General features: G+C 37.7%; 1 protein-coding gene and 1 pseudogene across 1 annotated transcript; both read right to left on the bottom strand.

Moving 5' to 3' along the window:
* Positions 1-3,009: 3,009 nt before the first annotated feature.
* On the bottom strand, positions 3,010-3,447 carry LOC149229046 (cytochrome P450 86B1 pseudogene; annotated as a pseudogene).
* An 86-nt stretch (positions 3,448-3,533) lies between these two features.
* Positions 3,534-4,535, bottom strand: LOC149229045 (cytochrome P450 86B1-like). The gene is made up of 2 exons (XM_089380944.1): positions 3,915-4,535; positions 3,534-3,815 (listed from the first exon to the last, which is right to left on the bottom strand). The coding sequence occupies exons 1-2, from the start codon at positions 4,533-4,535 to the stop codon at positions 3,534-3,536; spliced, it is 903 nt and encodes a 300-aa protein (XP_089237070.1).
* Positions 4,536-21,536: the final 17,001 nt, after the last annotated feature.

Raw genomic sequence — 21,536 nt, 5'->3', positions numbered from 1 at the left:
TTGCAAAATAACAAATTTTTAAATCTTGTTAAGTTATCATTGAAGTAGGGCAAGAATAAAGTCATTTAAGTAAACAATATCATGTGTGTTGAAAAATAATTTTTTAATAATATTGAAAAATAAGTGCTTATTTTTCAAAGTTAAACATTATAAGTTGCATTGGTCAATTCTAATCTAATAATGGCCAACAAACAAATGGATAAGGCTTGCCTTAATAGAGACTCATAAATAAACCCACTTGAGCTAGAAAGAGGCAAACATGACAATGAGGGGTTAAACAAGTCAACAAATATATCAACATATATTGTACATAACTTTAGATTTATTTCTTCTACATAACTTGGACATTTGCAAAATAACAATTTTTTAAATCATGTTAAGTTATGTTTAGGTTTTCTTCCATTCCTCTGAATATGACAGAAAAATGGAAGAACACCTAAACAATAGCGGTCGCTATAAAAGCTTATATAAGGACCCTAGCGCTAAAATCCTTAGGGAGATCACCAAGAAAATAAAGATTCATCTCTTGACACTATTACAAAAAAAGAGAATCACTTCTACTACCTCCATCACTCCTAGAATATACAGAGCTCCCAAAGTTCATAAAGACAGTATCCCATTAAGATATATAGTCAATATCATAAGTTCACCCACCTACCTCCTTACTCAATACCTTGCTAAAAATTTATGTCCCTTAGGCAGAAACACCTCATCTTATATAAAATACTTTGCAACATTCGTTCAAAGGACCAAAAACCTTGAAATGAAAGATGAAGATCTCATGGTGAGTTTCGAAATTATTTCCCTGTACACTATGATACCGATAGAAGAAGCCATCGATGTTATGAAATCAATTACTGATAACGAAACTATAGACCTCCTAAATTTTTTCCTAAAATCATCATATTTTATCTTTAAAGGAAAAAATTGTGAAAAAACTCATGGAGTAGCAATGGGATCTCCTCTATCTCCTATAATTGCTAACATTTACATGGAACATTTTGAACAGAAAGCCCTCAAATATTTTCCTTACACCCCAGAAGAATGGAAAAGATTTGTCGACAATGTTTTTGCAAAATGGAGTCATGGTAAAAAATAACTAGAAGATTTTTTAACTCACATTAACAGTCTCTCAAGTCACATTAAATTCACCATTTAAATAGAAAAGGATAACCAGTTACCCTTTCTTGGCATCCTTTTATCCAAAAAAGACGAGAAGCTTATCTCCCAAGTGTAGAGAAATAAAACTCACACTGAAAGATACCTACACACAAACTCTCATCGCCATCCCAAACAAAAATATGGAATTATTAAAACCCTAACTACAAGAGCTACTAGAATTTCTGACTCAGATCACCTAAAGCACGAACTAAACCACCTCCACGAAGTCTTCGAACATAATGCATATAACAGAAACATCATCAAGAAAACCATTCGTCAAACCCTTAATAGAAATAATGTAAAGAAAACCCTAGTCATTCCAAAAATCTCTTTGCCATATATAAAAGGAACTACAAATAGAATATCTAGAATCCTAAACAAACACAACATTAATATTGCTTTCATGCCCCCTAATACATTTAGGAAAACCATAGACACCGCAATGACCCTATAAACCCCAACTTGCAAAAAGGGGTTTACATAGTTCCTTTTTCTTGTGGAAAAGAATACATAGGCGAAACAGGAATATCACTTAATATTAGACTTAAAGAGCATGTTGGAGACATATCTAGGAATAGAACAGCAAAATCTACTCTTGCAGAGCATGCTTTCTCGTCCTCACACTACATCCGAATGGAAGAAGCTAAACTTGTCATGAAAGAAGAGCACTACCTAAAACGAAAAATTAAAGAGGCCATAAAAATTGGAAAAAGAAAGAATAATATGAACCGCGATGAAGGCCTTAACATCAGTAATACATGGAAACCCTTAATAAATCAGACTTCTCATGAAAACAAATAAAAAAGCTCTAAAATAAATGAAAAATTGTCTATTTTTTTTAATTCATTCTCTTAATATTAAACATAAATAATTCTAGTCATATTTATTTATAATAATAAAAACTTTTAAATTAATTATTTCAACTCCTAACATAATTAATTTACATAAATATTAAAAATTATATAAATTTTTTAATAAATAATTATTATAAAATTAATAAATAATTATTAAATTTAGTATAGATTAATAACTCTTTAATAAATCTTCACCTCACAGAATAATTATTTTCATAATTTTTTACATATGATATTAAATATTTAATATCTAATAAACTAATTTCTTCTAGCAACTCACTCTAATTATTATTATTAAAAATTATTATAAAATTAATAAATAATTATTAAATTTAGTATAGATTAATAACTCTTTAATAAATCTTCACCTCACAAAATAATTATTTTCATAATTTTTTACATATAATATTAAATATTTAATATCTAATAAACTAATTTCTTCTAACAACTCACTCTAATTATTATATATAACTCTAAATTTCCCTGGCGTTAACGCACACCAAAATATTTAGCGATGCCATGAAAATGGACTCACATAAAAATCCGAAACATTTTCTTAAATTCAATTCACCCGTATGCATTCTCTTTTAAAAAAATAAAGTTATTTAAATAATTAATATTTTGTGTGTTGAAGATTATTTTTTTAATAATATTAAAAAATAAATACTTTAATTTTTAAAATTAAAGTAAATAAATTAATTAATAAAACAAATCAAATCGATTAAATCTTGCCTTAAGAAAGACTCGTAAATCACCCTAGTTGAGCTAGAAAGAGGCAAACATGGCAATGAGGGGTTACACAAGTCAAATCGTACATGATCAGATAATGTTGGGAATATAAAACCATGATCGAACATATACATGTCATTGTGCAATACAGCATACGTTTAGATAACGTAAGGAATATGCTAGGTTAAAAATAAATTATTAGGCGCGGCGGGACCTGTGAGTTTTAGCGTCAGAATCCGGAAAGAGTGATAGTGATCGTGATTGTTTAGCGCGTGACGACTGTGACCTTGAGGCCGAGCTTCATGCGCAACATCATCCCGTACTTTGGCACTACAGGATGTCCAGCCACTGCTTTTACGCGAAAACGCAGGATGATGGAGGAAGCAACCCACTTCATCTGCAGATGGGCAACATCCCTTCCTAGGCACCGGCGAGGGCCTTCGTTGAACACAGGGTATATGAACTCCGACTTGGTCACGAATTTCCCATTGTGGAGCCATCGTTCTGGCTTGAAATCGCGGCAATCCGGGCCCCATATGCTCTCCATTCGGGCCATGGAGTACCATAAACACAACACCCCGGACCCCTTGTTCACCCTCGTTCCATCCGGCAGCACGTCGTCGTTCGCAACCACTAAATTCTCTAATGGAACCGACGGGTACAGTCGCAGAGACTCTGAGAGTGCCGCATGCAAATAGCTCATCTCTTTTAACTCATCCACCGTAAACGCTTCTTCGTCGTCTGCGTCGGCTTCATGTTTTCTGCGCTTTATTATGCCTTTGAGCTCCGTCAAAATATTCTCTTACACGCGAGGGTGCTGCTGCAGAAGCCAGAAGAACCAAGCGAGCGCCGGGGCCGTCGTATCCTGCCTGCCATTATGATGCTTACGCAGGCGTCTCTCAACTGGTCGTCAGAATACACGCGGCCGATCGTCTCCTTCTCGAGGCGGAGGAGGAGATGCAAAAAGCACGGAGAATCCTCACAATTCGCACTGTTCTGCGCTATCTCTCGCCTCGTCGTAGCACAGATCTCCGCGATATAATCATCTATGACTTTTACATCTTTACGGATCTGCCGTTCCGGCCCCAAATTCAGAAATCCCAGTGTCTTCCAGTAAAGCGCCGGCACAAGAAACCGACGACTGCAAAGCTAGATGGCCCGGTCATATGCCTCTGCGAAACGATTATGTGCGAGGTCCAGGCTCAGGGACCCCGGATCGAATCCGAGGGCGAAATGAGAGATGCTGTCGAAAGTGTAGCGATGAAAAACTTCCTGGAGGTCAAGAACAATGCCCTCTTTAGTGGCGTGCTGGAACAGTGGAATAAGTCTCTGGTGCACTAACCTCAAAGTGGTCTGAATAACGTCGTTGCGGGTTTTCGCGGCAGCAAAAATCGTGGACGCAGTTGCCCTTAATTGCCTCCAAGTCTGTCCTTCTTGAAGTAAAATATTCATGTCGCCGTAAACGTCGCCAAACACCTGGCGGAAGTAGTCGCCCTTCTGGAAGTTATGGAACTTTATCTTCAGAACGTACTCAACATTAGTAGGATCTGCAGTCACCACCCATTTCGTCCATGCGCCCTTCCTATATGTGATAGTCCCCCCGCCCAGGATAAGCATCTGCGTAACCCATTCGTAGATATCATTGTAACTGTAAATCAACACGGGAAGCAAGCCTACGAGAGACCACCTGCCCGGAGCTTTCTGCCCACAGGAAAACCTGGCCGCTGCAACACCCAATACTGAAAACAGTGCAACAAGAAGCCATCCCTCTGTAACTCCTACTCCCTCCATTGGCATGGACACTGTTCAGTTCGAGGCACCGGACTGACCCGCCTTTTGAAGAAGCTCGGACCTCCACTTGGTGACCGCCAGATGTCATTAATACATCGAATTTGGGTCTCATGTAGACGGTGGACGCTCTTCATTTTTCAGTCACAGTCGCGCTTCATAAACTATGGCCGACACAGTCGTATTTAATTGCCTCACGTCTCTTCGTCTTCAACGAGATTGGCCTATGCAACGTCCAGGGTTTGGGTTTAATATAAAGTCGTTGCGGAGTCACAGTCGCCCTTCAGTTACGGCAACTCTTATGTCCATCTCTATAGCAAAGTTAATGTTGTCTGACATGCATGCTGTCTGACATGCAAGGAGAATAAGAGTTGCCTTGCATTTATATTTCCCTCAAAACTATGGTTTATTTTATATTATATTACTCAACAATATTAATAAATGTGGTTAATAAAAGTCAATAATCACATATCCAACGCCCAATACTGAAAACAGTGCAACGACGACGCATCCCTCGCTCCTACTTCCTCCATCGTCATGGGCCCTGTTCTGTTCGAGGCACAGGACTGGTCCGGCGTTTGAAGAACCGCAGACCTCCACTTGTACGAGCACTGTCAGATATAGAGGAGCAAGTATGCAAGTGTAATATCGCAGTGTTGTGCTTGTTGTTCTATAGTGTCATGATCACTAGTAGGTTTATGTAAGCATGGTTGCTGGTGTGTAGTGGAATTTCAATATAAAAATCGAGTTGGTATACAATTTCTATCTATCTGATAAGACACTACTCTCCACGTACTAACATATGTGTAAAAGGCTCCAACTAACTGACCTTACTTATAATCCGTGAATGTGTCTTTTCTATGAATAGTTTTACTCACTCAACAGTAAATCATTGTGTTTCAAAATATTGGAACAAAAAAGGTAATTTTTTTTAAATAAAAAAATTAAATGTATGTTGGTACAAAAGGCATTCTAATTTTACTTGTGATTTATTTTCACAGGCGAAACAAAAATGTATGGAAATATTTATATGTAGTAACTACTAGAAATAAATAAATAGAGCAAAAATATTTTGAAGTAATAAAAATAGGGAAATTTTTAATGATAATTTGAATAGAAAACAATCTTTGTTTGTTTCTTTGAGCATGTATCCCAAAGGAAACACAATACAATATTAGTCATTTAGCACCCCCATACATAGCTTTTTTTATTATAAATAGTTTCTATTTGTTCCAAACTCTAACCAATTAATGTGTTTTCATTAATGAAGCTACATGTACTACTTAGAGGACCTTCTTTAATAAGTCATTTTATTTTTATTGATGGCACAAAGCTTATTTAATAAATATAACCACTACATCTTATTTAGCAACATATTCCCTTAAGTGTAAGATTGAGAGGAACCCTAACATGAGAACTATGTAGATATACAACTCCCACTAGTCTAACTAATAGAAGAAATGACCTTTCTCCTTGGTCAATTTTGCCCAAAATTTGGTAGAGATTTTTATGAATCATAAATTTAGGTTGCATAATGTGTAAATTGCTAGTGTCTCATGGGTGTTTAATCCATTTATGCATTCAAATATATATTTTAAATAATAAGAAATCACAATCTTTCTCAAAATTATATTGTATTATTCCAAACAAAAAAAACATTTCATTTATTAGATCGAATAAAACTCTTACAAGATGGTTCTATGATGTCAAAAAAAACTAAAACCATATAAAAACTATTATTATACATGAAATTTATATGAAATATTTGGTTAAGTTTAATGTTAAATTAGTAAAAAAATTAAAATATATGAATTTATATAATTTGAAAATGAATAAAAGCCATGTATAAATGAAAAATTAAATTTCCATAAAAATCATGTTAATAAATAAGTTTAAGCCTCAAAAAGTGGTAAAAAGTAATATAAAACTTATCTCCATGTGTGTTTTAGTAGATTAACTTTGGAATGTTTTTTAACATACTCATGGCTATAATTGTAACATAGCTTTTTAGTTTGAGTTCTCGATAGATTTAAAATTCTAAATTATTTTTTGAAGACTTACAAAATGTGGATGAGGCATTGGTTTTCCAGAAGATTCCAAGGTCAAAAACAACAAATATCCTCTCAATTGGACAATGGGGTTTCCCTATAGCATGTTGTATTTGAACTCTTTCATCTTACTAGCCAATGTTTTTTTCTATTAAATTTCTAATAGATCAATGTTCTTTTCTCTTAAATTTCCAACATTCCATTTCTTATAGTTTATACAATGTGTAGTGCAGTATAATTATAAAATTTCCACCAGATTTATTGAAAGCATATTATAAAATAAACATCAATAATTTGTTGAACCATTATAATTTTCTTAAGTAAAAGCCTTAAATTCCCTTCACATACAATTCTAGTAAACTTGTTCATTCAAGGATGTCTGTGATTCGAGTCTTCCGGTAAAGGTTAAATGTTTGCATTCCAAACGTTTAAATTCAAAGATATCTATGATTCCAGTAACCTTAGATTTAGTATGGAGCTTGAATAAGCACTACCATGACATTTGTCTAAATCATTTAGTATGAAGCTTGAATAAGCACTACCATGACATTTGTCTAAATCATTTAATTTATATATTAATTTAATTCATATTTTAGTTGATGACAAAAATTTAAGATTGTAAATTAAACTTAAATACATAAAATGAAATATTATAACTTATTTTTATCAATAGTAACCATATCATCTACAAACAAACTCCTCATTTGGATTCCAAAACCAAATTTAAAAGATTGACATGTTACCCTAAAATTCAAGAAAATGTTCATATAGAATGTATAATTTATTTAAACATAAAATCTCAAAAAAAAAAAAAAATGGAAAGAAAATTAAAAATTAAACTAAACTTTCACCTCAATGATTTTAAAAATACACTAAAAATAAATTGCTTATACTAAGAACAAAGAAAAATAAATGAAAGAATGAAACATAAAATTTAATTAATGTTATCCTTTGAAATATATTAAAAACCACATGATTCTAACTTCTGATTAGGTGATTAACTTCAACCCTAAGTAATCTTGTTGAATCATAACTTAATGAAATCAATACAATAATAATAAAATAACCCTTCATTTAAACCAATAACATAACCCATTTCTGATTAGAACAATGTAACGAACCGTAGAAACTACAGACATCAATAACAACCTTTATAGGTTTTATTCATACATTTTCAACCAGGAAGTACAAAAAACAACTAAAGAGTCATAAATCTTACTTTAGCAAATGGTCGTAATGGATTCTTCCTTCGCACTATCTCATTATTATCAAAACTGAATCTGGATTCTTCCTTCACACCATCTCATTGTTATCGAAACTTAATCTCACCCCATGCAAATTTAGTAACAATTTTCTGAAGAGTAACCTAATTTCAATTGGTAAATTTTATCCTATTTTTCTGCTCCATTATTTTTCTCTTTTTTTGCTAAAGAAAGAGTAGGACCTTCTAATTCATTAAAGATATACATAAATTAGAACAATCCACAAGGAGTTGTGGATTAAGGGAGGGTCCTAACCACCCAACCGAAAATTGGTAGAACACCCAACTTTCAAGATCAAAACAAGTTGTACAAGGCTGAACAAAATTGATACCGGAATCAGAACCAAAAAAAAGGACTGAGCCGAAGTCAAAAGTGAGAGTCCCAACAATTCGCGGGAATGTTGAACTGGCTTTGACTTAAGGACATCCCCCCAAATTACCAATTTGCCAAAAAAGAGGACAAGTGCATTTCCCGCCAACCAGGTAACCTAATCCTTTGATCTACATCGTTGATCTAGCAGTTCCAATCCAATGGCCGAGGACTATTTCGCAACGGAAAGAAGCGCGACCTTTACCCAACCCGACCACCAACTAGCTCGATCATTCCCAGCCGTCAATCTACTGCGGATGATCCAACGACTGACGATCATATCGCACCAACCAATGTCACTGAACATTAGCGTGCGATGAGGGCGGTTTTCAAACCGACCCCACCACCACGTGTTGCAATCTGTATGTGATCGCTTCAAAATTAGAAAAACCGTTTTCTGCCCGCAAGGCCCGCGATCACCGGAAAACCGTCCCCCACCCGGTATTCCGACCCCGAACGAAAACCTAATGGTATTGCAGTCGCCGACATAGCTTTCCGATGTGTTTTTTCTTCCGGAGCTAAGGGAAGAAGAGACTCCCCCCCAACTGCCCAACCTCTCAGAATCAGAGCCATCCAACTGGCTATAAAACTGATTGTCTAAATCACCTGGGATCCGTAGCCATGGCTCCTCTTCGAAACACGACTCTATCTTCTTCTGCTTGCTCATGCCAAATCATTTTTATCTTGCTCGGGGGCAGCTCTTGCCAGTTCAACACAATCCTATTCTGTGTACTGATAACACCTTGATTGGCTAGAAGATCCACCATTTTATTCGCCGACCTTCGAACATGTTTAAAACTGACTGTATGAAGGCTCTATAGGTGAATTTGAATCCATTGAAAGCCCTGGATCAGCCTCTAGTTTTTTGAAACTTTTTCTGGCTTGGTTGCCCAGTTGATCCTTTTGACCGAGTTGATGATAAGCTCTGAATCAGCCTCAACTATCACATTTTGACAGTTTTCCTGATTCAGGATATCTAAACATTGTTCCATGGCCATTTTTCCTAAATGACTGTGGAAGATGCAAAGAACACTACCTTTCTCATCCCTTAACACACCTCCATAACCAGCGGTGCCCGGGTTGCCTTTTGAAGCCCCATCAATGTTGAATTTCAAAAAGCCCTTGGGGGGAGGATGCCAGACATCATGCTCAGATCCCATGGAGATTACTTTCCTTCCCAGTCCCTACGGAGTAAGATCCTGCATACCTAAATCACAGAGAATTCTCAAATCAGCAGCAGAAGGAGGGTTCTTAGGCAGATTTTTCACAATGGTGCCAACAGTTTCTTTGAGTTGTTTTAAGATCAGCTTAAAAATGTGTTGGGATGGCCTCTTTTCATTCTTGAAGATTCTGTTATTCCTTTCTTTCCAAACATTCCAGATGATGAAACTTGGGAAGATGGCCCATGCTGAGCCAAGAACTTCATTTTCTGAAAAGTTTCTTCTCCAATTGTTTAGGGTGTTGATGATATTCCTTTTGTCTCTGTCAGTCTGGCGGAAAATGGTGGCAAAAGAATCCCACAGACTGGAGGTGAAAATGCAATTGTTGAGAAGGTGCTCCATAGTTTCCTCTTGAGCTTCACAGAGCTGACATCTGGAGGGCCCCAACATACCCCTCTTCCTAATGTTATCCCAAGTTAGAATTTTCCTATGCTGAACCAGCCACATGAATAGTTTGATTTTCATCCAGCCTTGGTGTCTCCATAGTTCAAGCCAAATCTTGTCCGAAGCTTGTGTGTTCAGGTCAAGGAGAATGAGTTTTGCTTCCTTGAGATTAAAGGCTCCCTCATTCTTGTAGCCCCATCTTAGCTGATCCTGCCCTTCTGACTTTAGAATCTTCCTTTGGTCTAACATTTTATGTAGAGTCTCTGCTTTAGCTTTTAGGGGGCTATCCTCCCTAAAATCCAAGTTTCTCCAGGTTCTCCATTTTCCATTACTGTTGGCTTGATCCCAAAAGTCTTTTACTTTGGATAACCCTTTGGTTTCTGTATCATCCTTGAGATCCCTCCAGTCATCTTTGAACAATATGGGTTCTTGTTGCCATCTATCCTCCCAGAATAGGGCCAGATTTCCATCTCTGATTTCCCAGAAGCTGTTTCCTTGGACTAAGTCCCTATTATCCCAGGCCTTATTCCAAAGGTATGAGCCCCTTCTATGTCCTGACATTCTTATGAGATCATTATTTAACCAAGTGCTGGCATATTTTTCTTTCCAGATCATTGCCCACTGAGCCTCTGGGTCTTTAACCCATCGCCACCATAATTTAGCTCCTAAAACCTTGCTTAGAATCTCAGGATCATCCAATCCAAGCCCACCATAGATTTTAGGTTTGCATATTTTTTCCCATGCTACCAAGGCCCATTTCTTTCGTTCTTCCCCCTTGCCCCAAAGAAAATATCTTTGAATGGTTCTGAGTTGTTGCAGGACTCCTTTTGGTGCTGGAAGAGCAGATAGCATGAAGACTGGGATTGATTGAAGGACCGCCTTGGTTAACACTAGCCTACCAGCCAAATTTAAAGATCTGGTAGTCCATTTCCTGATTTTATCTTGTAGTTTGTTAATCACTGGCTCCCAGATGCTCTTGTGTAAAGGCTTGGCTGTTAGAGGAACTCCCAAATATTTTGAAGGGAGGGACTCCCTTTGAAAGCCCAAAATCCTTGAAATATTTCTCTGAATAGAAATGTGAGTATTAAAGAAAAAAATCTTAGATTTGGAGAGATTAACTTCCATACCTGAAGCCATAGTAAAGTCTCTGAGGATTTGCCTATAAGCTAGAGCTTCTTTGACCACGGGAATACCCTGCAGCATGGTGTCATCAACAAATTGTTGATGAGTTAAAGCCTAGCCATCTTTAGAAAGTTGGATACCCTTGACCTCACCAACTAATTTAGCTTGCTTGATCGCTCGACCCAGTTCTTCCATCATGAGTATAAAGAGAAAGGGAGAGAGTGGATCTCCCTGCCTGAGGCCTCTTGAAGGAGTAAAAGTCTCCGAGGGAGAACCATTGACCAGGATAGAAAAACTAGGAGAAGTAACTAGGGCCATTACCCATCTGATCCAGTTATGATCAAACCCAAAAGCTATTAGAACCTTTCTAATATAGTTCCAATTCAGCTTATCATAAGCTTTTGCTATATCCAATTGCATGATCATTCCTGCTTTCCTATTGATAGTCAATGAGTGCACCACCTCATGAGCTTGAATGATGTTATCTAGGATTTGTCTTCCTTCCACATATCCAGACTGTTCAACCGACACCAGGGTGGGAAGAAGAGGTTTGAGTCTATTGGCCACCACTTTGGATATTATCTTATAGACCACATTGCATAAGGCAATGGGTCTGAACCTGTCAGGGGTTTGAGCCACATCCTGTTTAGGGATGAGTGAAATAAAGGTGGTATTGAGAGCCTTCAATATAGTTTTGTCCCTTCTGGAGTCTTCCACTACGTTCAGAATGTCCTGCTTCACTGTGTTCCAGCAAGCTTTAAAGAAATCTACATTAAATCTATACGGGCCTGGTGCCATACCATTTTGCATTTCTTTTAGGACCTCACTGACCTCCTCTTCCAAGACTGGTCTATTGAGGTTGAATTTATCTTCTCTGGAAACCAGCTTAGGTATATGGTTTGAAATAATCCTGATGTATTGATCCCTGTCTAAGCCAGTTTCTTGAGCAATACCCCGAAAGTGCTGAACCAGAATTGCTTCTATTTCTTCATGAGAGTTGAGCAGGTTACCTCCCTCGTCCTTAATTGAAGAAATCCTGTTGTGATCTCTATTCGCCATAGTGGATCTATGGAAGAATCTAGTATTACGTTCTCCTTCTTTTAGCCATTGAACTCTGGATTTTTGACGCCAGAAAATTTCCTCTTGTTTACATAAGTTCTCCCAATCTTGATGATATAGAGTTTCCTAATCATTTTTATCTTTGTCAAAACCCTCCCTGGTCAGGGTTTCGTTGAGCTCCTGCGTTTTTCCCTCAACCATTGTTTTTGGTTCAAAAATGTTGCCAAATTCCTTCTTGTTCCACTCCTTGAGCCGGAGTTTGGTATGTTTGAGTCTTTTTGGGAGAAGGAACATTCTTGTGCCCTGAACATTCAGATATTCTACCCACCAGATGGCAATGATGTTGCAGAAATCTGGGTGGGAGAGCCAGATGTTTTCAAATATGAAAGGTCGATTCCTGGGAGTACCAATGCCCTGAATTTCCAGTTGCACCGGCCAGTGATCAGAGCCTCCAAAGTGAAGAAATCTTGCAACTATGTCCTTATCTTTGATCATAAGATCTTCTGAGATTATGAATCTGTGTAATTTGGATGCCACCTGAGATAATCCTCCTCTTTTATTGTTCCAAGTATAGGTACCATTGTTCATTACAATATCCACTAGCTTCATATTATCTATGAAGGATTGAAATGCACAAGAGTCCTTGTTCAGAATTATAGTACCCCCTTTTTTTTCGACAGCGATTTGATCATGTTGAAATCACCCCCTAAGATCCAAGGGATTCTTGCATGTCTTTCCCTAAGATCCTGCAGGGAGTCTAGAAGCTTGAGTTTACCATCCAATATTTGGGGGTCGTACACATTCGTGAACAGGTAAATTTCTTTATCTCCCATTGCTTGAATGATCACTGATAGATAGTCAATAGATGCCTCTACATCTATGATGTCAATTTTTTGGGGGTTCCAAAGCATGAGAATTCCTCCTGTAGAATTTTCTACTTTGACTTCCAGAAACTCAAATTTATTGAGCCATTTGCTATGAATCTCTTTTATTTTTTGCATGGAACATTTTGTTTCCTGGATGAAGATTACCTCAAGAGCTGCTTGTTTCATCCTATTACTAAGTAGTCTTTGTTTTCTTCTACTGCCCAAACCTCTTATATTCCAAGAAGTGAACTTCATTATTAAAGATTTGTAAAGGAGTAACTGGATAGGTCTTTCATCTTACCTGAGTCTATCATTAGCTTTCCGCATTCCATCAACAATTTGTTTTTATTTCTCCGGCCTCGTTTCTTTCCTGGGATTCTGGGTGCTAATCCTGGTGTGGTTTTCATAGCTTTCACCCCTTCATTACCCTGTCTTTCATTTTTCCTTGCTTTTCCAGCCCTTTGGTTTGAGTTTTCCATAAGAACAGCTGTTGAACTCTGTGGAACTCTTCTGGAGGTAACGAATCCACTCCTTCCCTGGTACCTTGTTTCAAGAATCCTTCTAGATCTAGATTCTCTTTTTCAAGAATCTCCTGGAGTTCGTTGTCCTCCATTTCCATCTCACTCTGGGTCATTTCCTGGTCCGTCTCCAGTTCTGTGTCACTCATCATTTCTCCTTTCTGTTTATTGTTGTTTTGGGTTTGCTCATCATTTTCTTCATTCCCCTCCTCCACTGGACTGTCTCCCTTGACCTACTCTGCTTCCATTATCACATCCTCCTCTTCTAGGGCTTGAAACCTATTTTGACTGGCTCGTTGTTTTTCTAATTGAAGTTGCTTCGATCCCCTTTTGCTTCCCTTTCCTTTCTGGACCACCTTTTGAAAGCTTTCAGAATCTTTCATGGTGTTTGCTTTGCCCTTGTTTTCCATTTTACTGAGAGGGCAATCCCTGAATAGGTGCCCATGCTCATGGCATTTACGACATCTGAATGGGATATGCTCATAATCCACTGTTTGCACCCATTCTTCATCAAACACTTCCAAGATTACCGCATTCTGCAGAGCTCCAGAAAGATCCATTTCCATACATATTCTTGCAAAGGATGTGTATTTTCCTCTTCTGGTTGCCTTAGAGGCTTTAACAAAATGCCCCAGCTTGTTTCCTATGGCAGATAAGGATTCCAGTTGCCAGTAATCCAAAGGTAGAGAGTAGAGTCTGACCCAAACTTGAACCGAGGTAAAAGCTTCTCATTCTGGGACAAAATTCATAACCCATGGTCACATGTACAAGCCTGCTACTACATAAAAGTAGGGCCCTCCTTCAAACACTCTGTCCTTATCCTCAATATTTGCAAAAACAACAGTAAAGAATCCCTTTGACCCCAGATGTAGTTCTATGCTTCCTTTTGGTTTCCAGTGGTATTTAATCCATGTTTGTAAAGCCTTTTCAGTGGGCCATAAGCCCATGAATTTACAAATGATTGCATAAGTCTGCATATGATCGCGATGCACCTGTAGAGCAGGATCATTCAAAACTAGTCTGGACGTGATAGTAGTTTTGGGCTTGCATGGTCCTTTCTGTGTTTTGTCTTTGTTTCCTGTTCTTTGTCTGCTTCCTTGCTTTCTGTGATGTTATTATTCTCCATCGATTTAGAGCCTTCCTGCTCCTCTTCCCTGTTTCTTTGTCTTACCTCTGAAGGACCTTTATTTTCTTCTATCGTTTTTTTACCTCTGCTGGTCACTGCCTGTTTGTAGGAGGGAGTGGAGTTCCCTCCTTTGCGTCCCTCCATGGAGAACAATTCTACAAACCTGTAACCCTAGCTTGAAAATCGCCTCCGCCGCTTCGTCCATTATTTTTCTCATCCATTCCCAATTCAAGTAATTATATTTCTTTTAATAATTTTGTGCTTATTCTTGGCATTATGACACAGGTTTGGCACTATGACATAGGTGTTGTCCTTGATGGCAACTCACTTAGATGACAGATCACAGTTCAGGCTCTTAGAATGAAGGAAAAAGGGATATATGCAGGTTCCACTTAACCAAGCCGTGTATACACGCGGGATCACCAACCCAAAGGCACGTATGCGTATGCACGCACTTTCACACAAGGAAAAGTGCGTACATGTGGGAAAACTTGGTTTTGGTCCATGGTATTTGGTCCCTGGTATTTTGACCCGTGGTATTGATTCAAGGTATCTTGACCGAAGTGTTTACCCCAGGTATTTGGTCCAGGGTATTGCTTCCAAGTGGTTTTGGACCATGGTATTGAGTAAGGCCTTAGACTATAAAAGGAGGAGGAGATCATTAGGCAAATGTACTAAGTAAGTCTCGAATATCTGATGATGTGTGAGATCCAGTATGCAGGTTATGGGTTAATGATGTTGTGCTTGATCTGAGCCAAGGAAGAATCTCTGCGGTTGATGGAGGACAAGATCTAACGATGGCTTGAGATCTCATGGCTTGGAATGAATCATATCTACATGGTTTGATCATGCTTACTCTAGATCTGTATACTAACACATGTGATGTTCTGTAAATATTATGATCTCAGTATAACTGAAGCCTGGAGTAGCCGCAAAATTATGAATGAATATTTACATGTGTATACACTGGTTTGCTTTGATAAAAGCGCGTATACACGAAGGTTAGACACATCTAAGCAGCGAATACCATATGAACTATGATGTTTGAAGTTACAAGTGGTTCTGGTTGTTGATGCAAAGTCTAAGTTCTGGTGACTATTTACTGGTAACAGTATTCTGCTTGGTTGATTGTGATTAGCTTCAGTATTGATGGATGAGATCTAATAATGGATCAGGATCATAGTGACTTATCTTTATGTGATCTGGTGGACTAGATCTGGTTGCTAACACATGTATTATCCTTTTGTATACAATGATCTGGGTATGTCTGAAATCGGGAAGTGCAGCAAAGTTATAAGTAAGTATGTGATGACATATACGCTGGTTTGTTTTGGTGAAGTTGCATATACATGCTAGTTCGGATCTTCCAAGTAGTGTATGCACTCTGATGCATGGTTTTTGGTGATGCAGTTGGCTCTGAATATTGTTGCAGAGTTCTGGGTTATGCTTTGTGTTCTGGTGACTGTGTTCTGATTACAGGGTTTCAGTGATTTAGTTGTTGGGTGATTCATTGAGTATTCAATGAATGGGTAATGCAATAGTTGTATTATAGTGGTGATTGATTTTGAGCTTCAATGTTGTTGATGGGTCCAGTATGAAAATTGGATGAAACGTGGCATTCATATTATGGTGTTGTGATGAAACAAGAAGGTTGTAGCCTTCTGTACGTCAGCGCCTACGTAATAGTACATCAGCTAGTGCAAGAGCTAAAGGGGGTTGTAGCTCCGTTCTAGGAGAAGCTAGAGAACGAGAGAAGGTTGTAGCCTTCTCTAGGTAGAATCCTACGTACTGGTATAAGACTACATCAGTATAGAAACATTGTAAAAAGAAGTTTCTTATTAAAAAGATAGAAACAAATTGCAGCAGGTGGTTTTCACACACATTGGGTTTCCACCTTATATCATGGTGTTCATGTGTGCTTCCTATGTGTGATGATCTGTTCTGTTTTACTGCACCTGTTTTCTGTTAATATGGCTAATAATGTTATGATGCACACACTAAAAATCAACTAACTGAATCATAAGTTTACTAGATATACGCTAGTTTCATTAAACATAGTTGCGTATACACGTGGGTTGCCTTAACTGAAGTAGTGTATATGAATCCGATAATGGAAACGAAAAGATTATTGTTTGCTAATACTAATTCACACCCCCGCCTCAGTATTATTTCCAACAATTGGTATCAGAGCAGGTCCTTTGGTAGAAGCTTGATCGCTTGAAGGAGATCCGTAGAATAATGGGAAAGAAGCTAAAGAAGAAAGCACCAAAGAAGAAGAAGATATCTCAGAGGAACTATGACAGTGGGAGAATCAATTGGGGAATATGTGGAAGAAACATTTTAAATTCAGAATCACCTCAGAATGAAGATGAACAAGCAAAAGAACTATCAGGTATGAATTTATTATCCTCTGGTGATACATTATTCCATCCATCTGAAGATGATGAAAGTGATAGCAAAATCACTGAATTTACTCTTATGGGTAGGAAAGAAAGATATCAAATAGAGACAGAATTTAAAAGGCTTACGGACAAAATTAAAGATCAACAAGAACTATTGGACAAAAAGGAATGTGCCCCCAAAGAAGAAGCTACCAAACTAAAAGCTCAACTAGAGGAAGGATACAAGGTAAGGAAGCAATTCAAGGAAAAGGAAGATCAATGTCAAAAGCTACAAGATGAAGTGACATCATTAAGAAATGAAGTAAATGAAAGGAGCACAACAATCAAGAAACTCAGAGATAGATCTAGTTACTATGAAAGTCTTGAAGCTAAGATCCTCTCGCTAAAAGAAGATATTGAAGAATCAAATAAGAAAAATAAATAACTACTCCAAGCTCTTGAAAAACGCGAAAACAAAGTTCTTGAATTAAGCCATCAGTTGGAAGAAGGAAGAAAAGTTGAAGGAATCATCAAGAAGCAGTATCTTGAAAAGGAAGAGCAACATCAGGTTGAGGTAAATATTCTAAAAGATAAATTAGAAGAAAAGGATAAGCTCTTACGATTTCATGATAGTACTAAGATTTTGGATGATATTCTTAGTAGTCAAAGGTCTCCTGCTATCAAAACTGGTCTTGGTTTTCATGAATCTGTTGAAGGAGAATCTAGTTCACAAAGTAAGACAAGGAACTCTAATGCAAAATCTAAAATGATCAATAAGGAAATGAGAGGTCAATCCTATCATCAACCAAGGGAAGAAATTCTTCAAAGAAAATCTTTTACTCCTAACAATGGAAGTGATAGTCGGTTATTTCCTCAAATGAATAATGTTGAATGTTATGTATGTCATAATTTTGGACATGTTGCAGCCAGATGCAGAAGAAGAATGGTTCAAGACCATCACACAAAAAGATCATCATGTTCCAAGTACTTTAAGGGATATTTTTTTTCTTGCAATATGTTTGGTCACAAAGCCATTGACCGCTATAGAAGGAATATGAAACATATGAGATGTTATGCATGTAACAATCTTGGACATATAGCAAAGGAATGCAGGAACAAAGTATGAGCACCATACCAAAAGGAGAAAACATCATCACACTTGAAGATATGGAGGAAGAAGGAAGTACAGTCAGAAATATGTGGCACAGAACAATGTAAACACATGACAGACTTAGAGGGAACTGAAAGTGTGAAACTTCAGTGTTCTAAATCTCATACACAAGTTTCATGAAGAGAAGTAGCGTATATACGCGAGTTAGAGACTACACAGTCGCGTATATGTTAATTTGAGGAAAAGCAATGGGACAGACTTAGGAAAAAGGATCTGATATGGTTCAGTCAATTATTTCTTCGTTTGATGACGATTACATTCTGCTGATAATGTGTGGAAATATGTTGATACTCATAAGATGTTGCTTTTGATCCTCACAAGTTAACTTGATGTATGTTTGATTGTCCATGATGCCTTGATAAATCTTGCTGATATGTGCATGATCAGATCTAATAGTGAATAGATGGCACAGGATCAAGGGGAGCATATGCTTTGAATAACGCATTGTTGGGATTATGGTTAGAAGTCCTTGGTGATGATGCTTATATGGCTAAATGATACATCTTGCTATGATATGGTTATGAGTTGCCCATGACTAAATCTCATATGATTCTTGGGGTTACATAGTTGGTGTTCAGATCAGATTTGTGGATGATTCTCTGATGATGCATATATGTTGCTTACATGGTGATCTTCAAAAGGATAAGGAGAAGTACAAAGCTTGAATACACAACTTCATTATTTGATGATGAGTCACTCATATGTTGCTGTCGTCATGCCTTCAAAGATGCATAAAGATCATATAATACAATTATGATGCGAGATTTCTATAGTTCTTGGCTCTCACATGGATGAGGATTGTTACTGTTTATGATATCAAGAAATCTTGACAAAAGATCTTGAGCTCAAGGTTTGCTAGATACATAGTGCTATGTTGGATACATGGATGATTACTCAAAGCTGCATCATTGGAGACATGGTGATGATAAGTTCCTACCTATATGATGATAGGTTGATACTCACATATGTTGATTGAGGCTTATCAGATGTGGGATGTTCCCGAGTGATGATAGATGGATGGTATAAAAGATCATGCAGATCTCGATGATAATGTCATGACTATGGTGTTTTTCACATATGATATAATGTGAATGATCTTTGCAGAATTCATTCATGAAAGGATCTGATAATGTTCAAAAGGATGATTTGATATCTATATGCAGACATACCTTGTTACAGGTTGATGATATCTTCACTAATGGACATATACAAGTTACTGGTCTGGATGTTGTTGACAGATGCTTATGGAGCAGATCATAAATTGCGTATGATAGTTGCTGATGACTATCATGGTCTTGTTTGGATATTTGGTCGCTGTTATAAATATCATGTATATCATTCGATGTAAAGGTCATATCAAGACCCATGATGTAATAGTTGTCTCTGTCTATTGTAGTCTTTTGATGAATCCCTTTTGGTCATATGATGTAATTTGTACCCCCACTATGCATGGGAATGTTGATGTAATATTTCAGTCATGTATAAACAATTGGTATTTGGTATATCCCCACTTGGTTGGGTGGATGAGTCAATCTTGGTATATCCCCACTTGGTTGGGAGATGGATGTATGTATGAGTCTTTGGTGATAGAAAGGTCATTTATCATGTATAGAGTCATGTTCTTCTTGTAGAGCATCCTTTTGTAGACCTTTTTTACAGTCAGGGGGAGCATGGACAATTCTCTTCAGCAGATCAGAGAATTCAGCATGTACTCAGGGGGAGCATAACCGTTTTCCCTTGATGACAAAGGGGGAGAGTGACTTGGGGTTGCCATCAAGTCCAAAGGGGGAGATTGTTGGCATTATGACATAGGTTTGGCACTATGACACAGGTGTTATCCTTGATGGCAACGCACTCAGATGACAGATCACAGTTCAGGCTCTCAGAATGAAGGAAAAATAGATATACGTAGGTTCCACTTAACCAAGCCGCGTATACATGCGAGATCGCCGACCCAAAGGCGCGTATGCGTATGTATGCACTTTCACGCAAGGAAAAGCACGTACATGTGGGAAAACTTGGTTTTGGCCCATGGTATTTGGTCCTTGGTATTTTGACCTGTGGTATTGATTCAAGGTATCTTGACCGAAGTGTTGACCCTAGGTATTTGGTCCAGGGTATTGCTTCCAAGTGGTTTTGGACCATGGTATTGAGTAAGGCTAAGACTATAAAAGGAGGAGGAGATCATTAGGAAAATATACTAAGGAAGACTCAAATATATGATGAAGTGTGAGATCCAGTATGCAGGTTATGGGTTAATGATGTTGTGCTTGATCTAAGCCAAGGAGGAATCTCAACGGTTGTTGGAGGACAAGATCTAATGATGGATCAGGATCTCATGGCTTGGAATGAATCATCTCTACATGGTTTGATGATGCCTACTCTAGATCTGTATACTGACGCATGTGATGTTCTGTAAATATTATGATTCAGGTATATCTGAAGTCTGGAGTAGCTGAAAAATTATTAATGAATATTTACAGTGGTCTGCGCTGGTTTACTTTGATAAAAGCGCGTATACACATAGGTTAGACACATCTAAGCAGCATATACCATATGAGCTATGATGTTTGAAGTTACAAGTAGTTCTGGTTGTTGATGCAAAGTCTGAGTTCTGGTGACTGTTTACTGGTAACAGTATTCTGCTTGGTTGATTGTGATTAGCTTCAGTATTGATGGATGAGATCTAATAATGGATTAGGATCATAATGACTTATCTTTATCTGATCTGATAGACTAGATCTGGTTGCTAACACACGTATTATCCTTTTGTATGTAATGATCTGGGTATGTCTGAAATCAGGAAGTGCAGCGAAGTTATAAGTAAGCATGTGATGACATATACACTGGTTCACTTTGGGGAAGTTGCATATACACGCTGGTTCGGCTCTTCCAAGTAGCGTACGCACTCTGATGCATGGTTTTTAGTGATGGAGTTGGCTCTGAATATTGTTGTAGAGTTCTGGGTTCTACTCTGTGTTTTGGTGACTGTGTTCCGATGACAGGGTTTCAGTGATTTAGTTGTTGGGTGATTCATTGAGTATTCAATGAATCGGTAATGCAATAGTTGTATTACAGTGGTGATTGATTTTGAGCTTCAATGTTTTTGATGGGTCCAGTATGAAAATTGGATGAAACGTGGCCTTCATATTATGGTGTTGTGATGAAACAAGAAGGTTGTAGCCTTCTGTAGGTCAGCGCCTACGTACTAGTACATCAGCTAGTGCAAGAGCTAAAGGGGGTTGTAGCTCCTTTCCAGGAGAAGCTGGAGAACGAGAGAAGGTTGTAGCCTTCTATAGGTAGAATCCTGCGTACTAGTATAAGACTACATTAGTACAGAAACATTGTAAAAAGAAGTTTCTTATTAAAAATATAGAAACGAATTGCAGCAGGTGGTTTTCACCCACATTGGGTTTCCACCTTCTATCATGGTGTTCATGTGTGCTTCCTATGTGTGATGATCTGTTCTGTTTTACTG

The sequence above is a fragment of the Pinus tabuliformis genome, chromosome J (genome assembly GCF_031772625.1).
Source record: "Pinus tabuliformis cultivar Carrire ecotype Pingquan chromosome J, CPIR1, whole genome shotgun sequence".
NCBI lineage: Eukaryota > Viridiplantae > Streptophyta > Pinopsida > Pinales > Pinaceae > Pinus > Pinus tabuliformis.
Note: the sequence above shows the minus strand (reverse complement) of the source record. Positions and strands in the feature narration are given on the sequence as shown.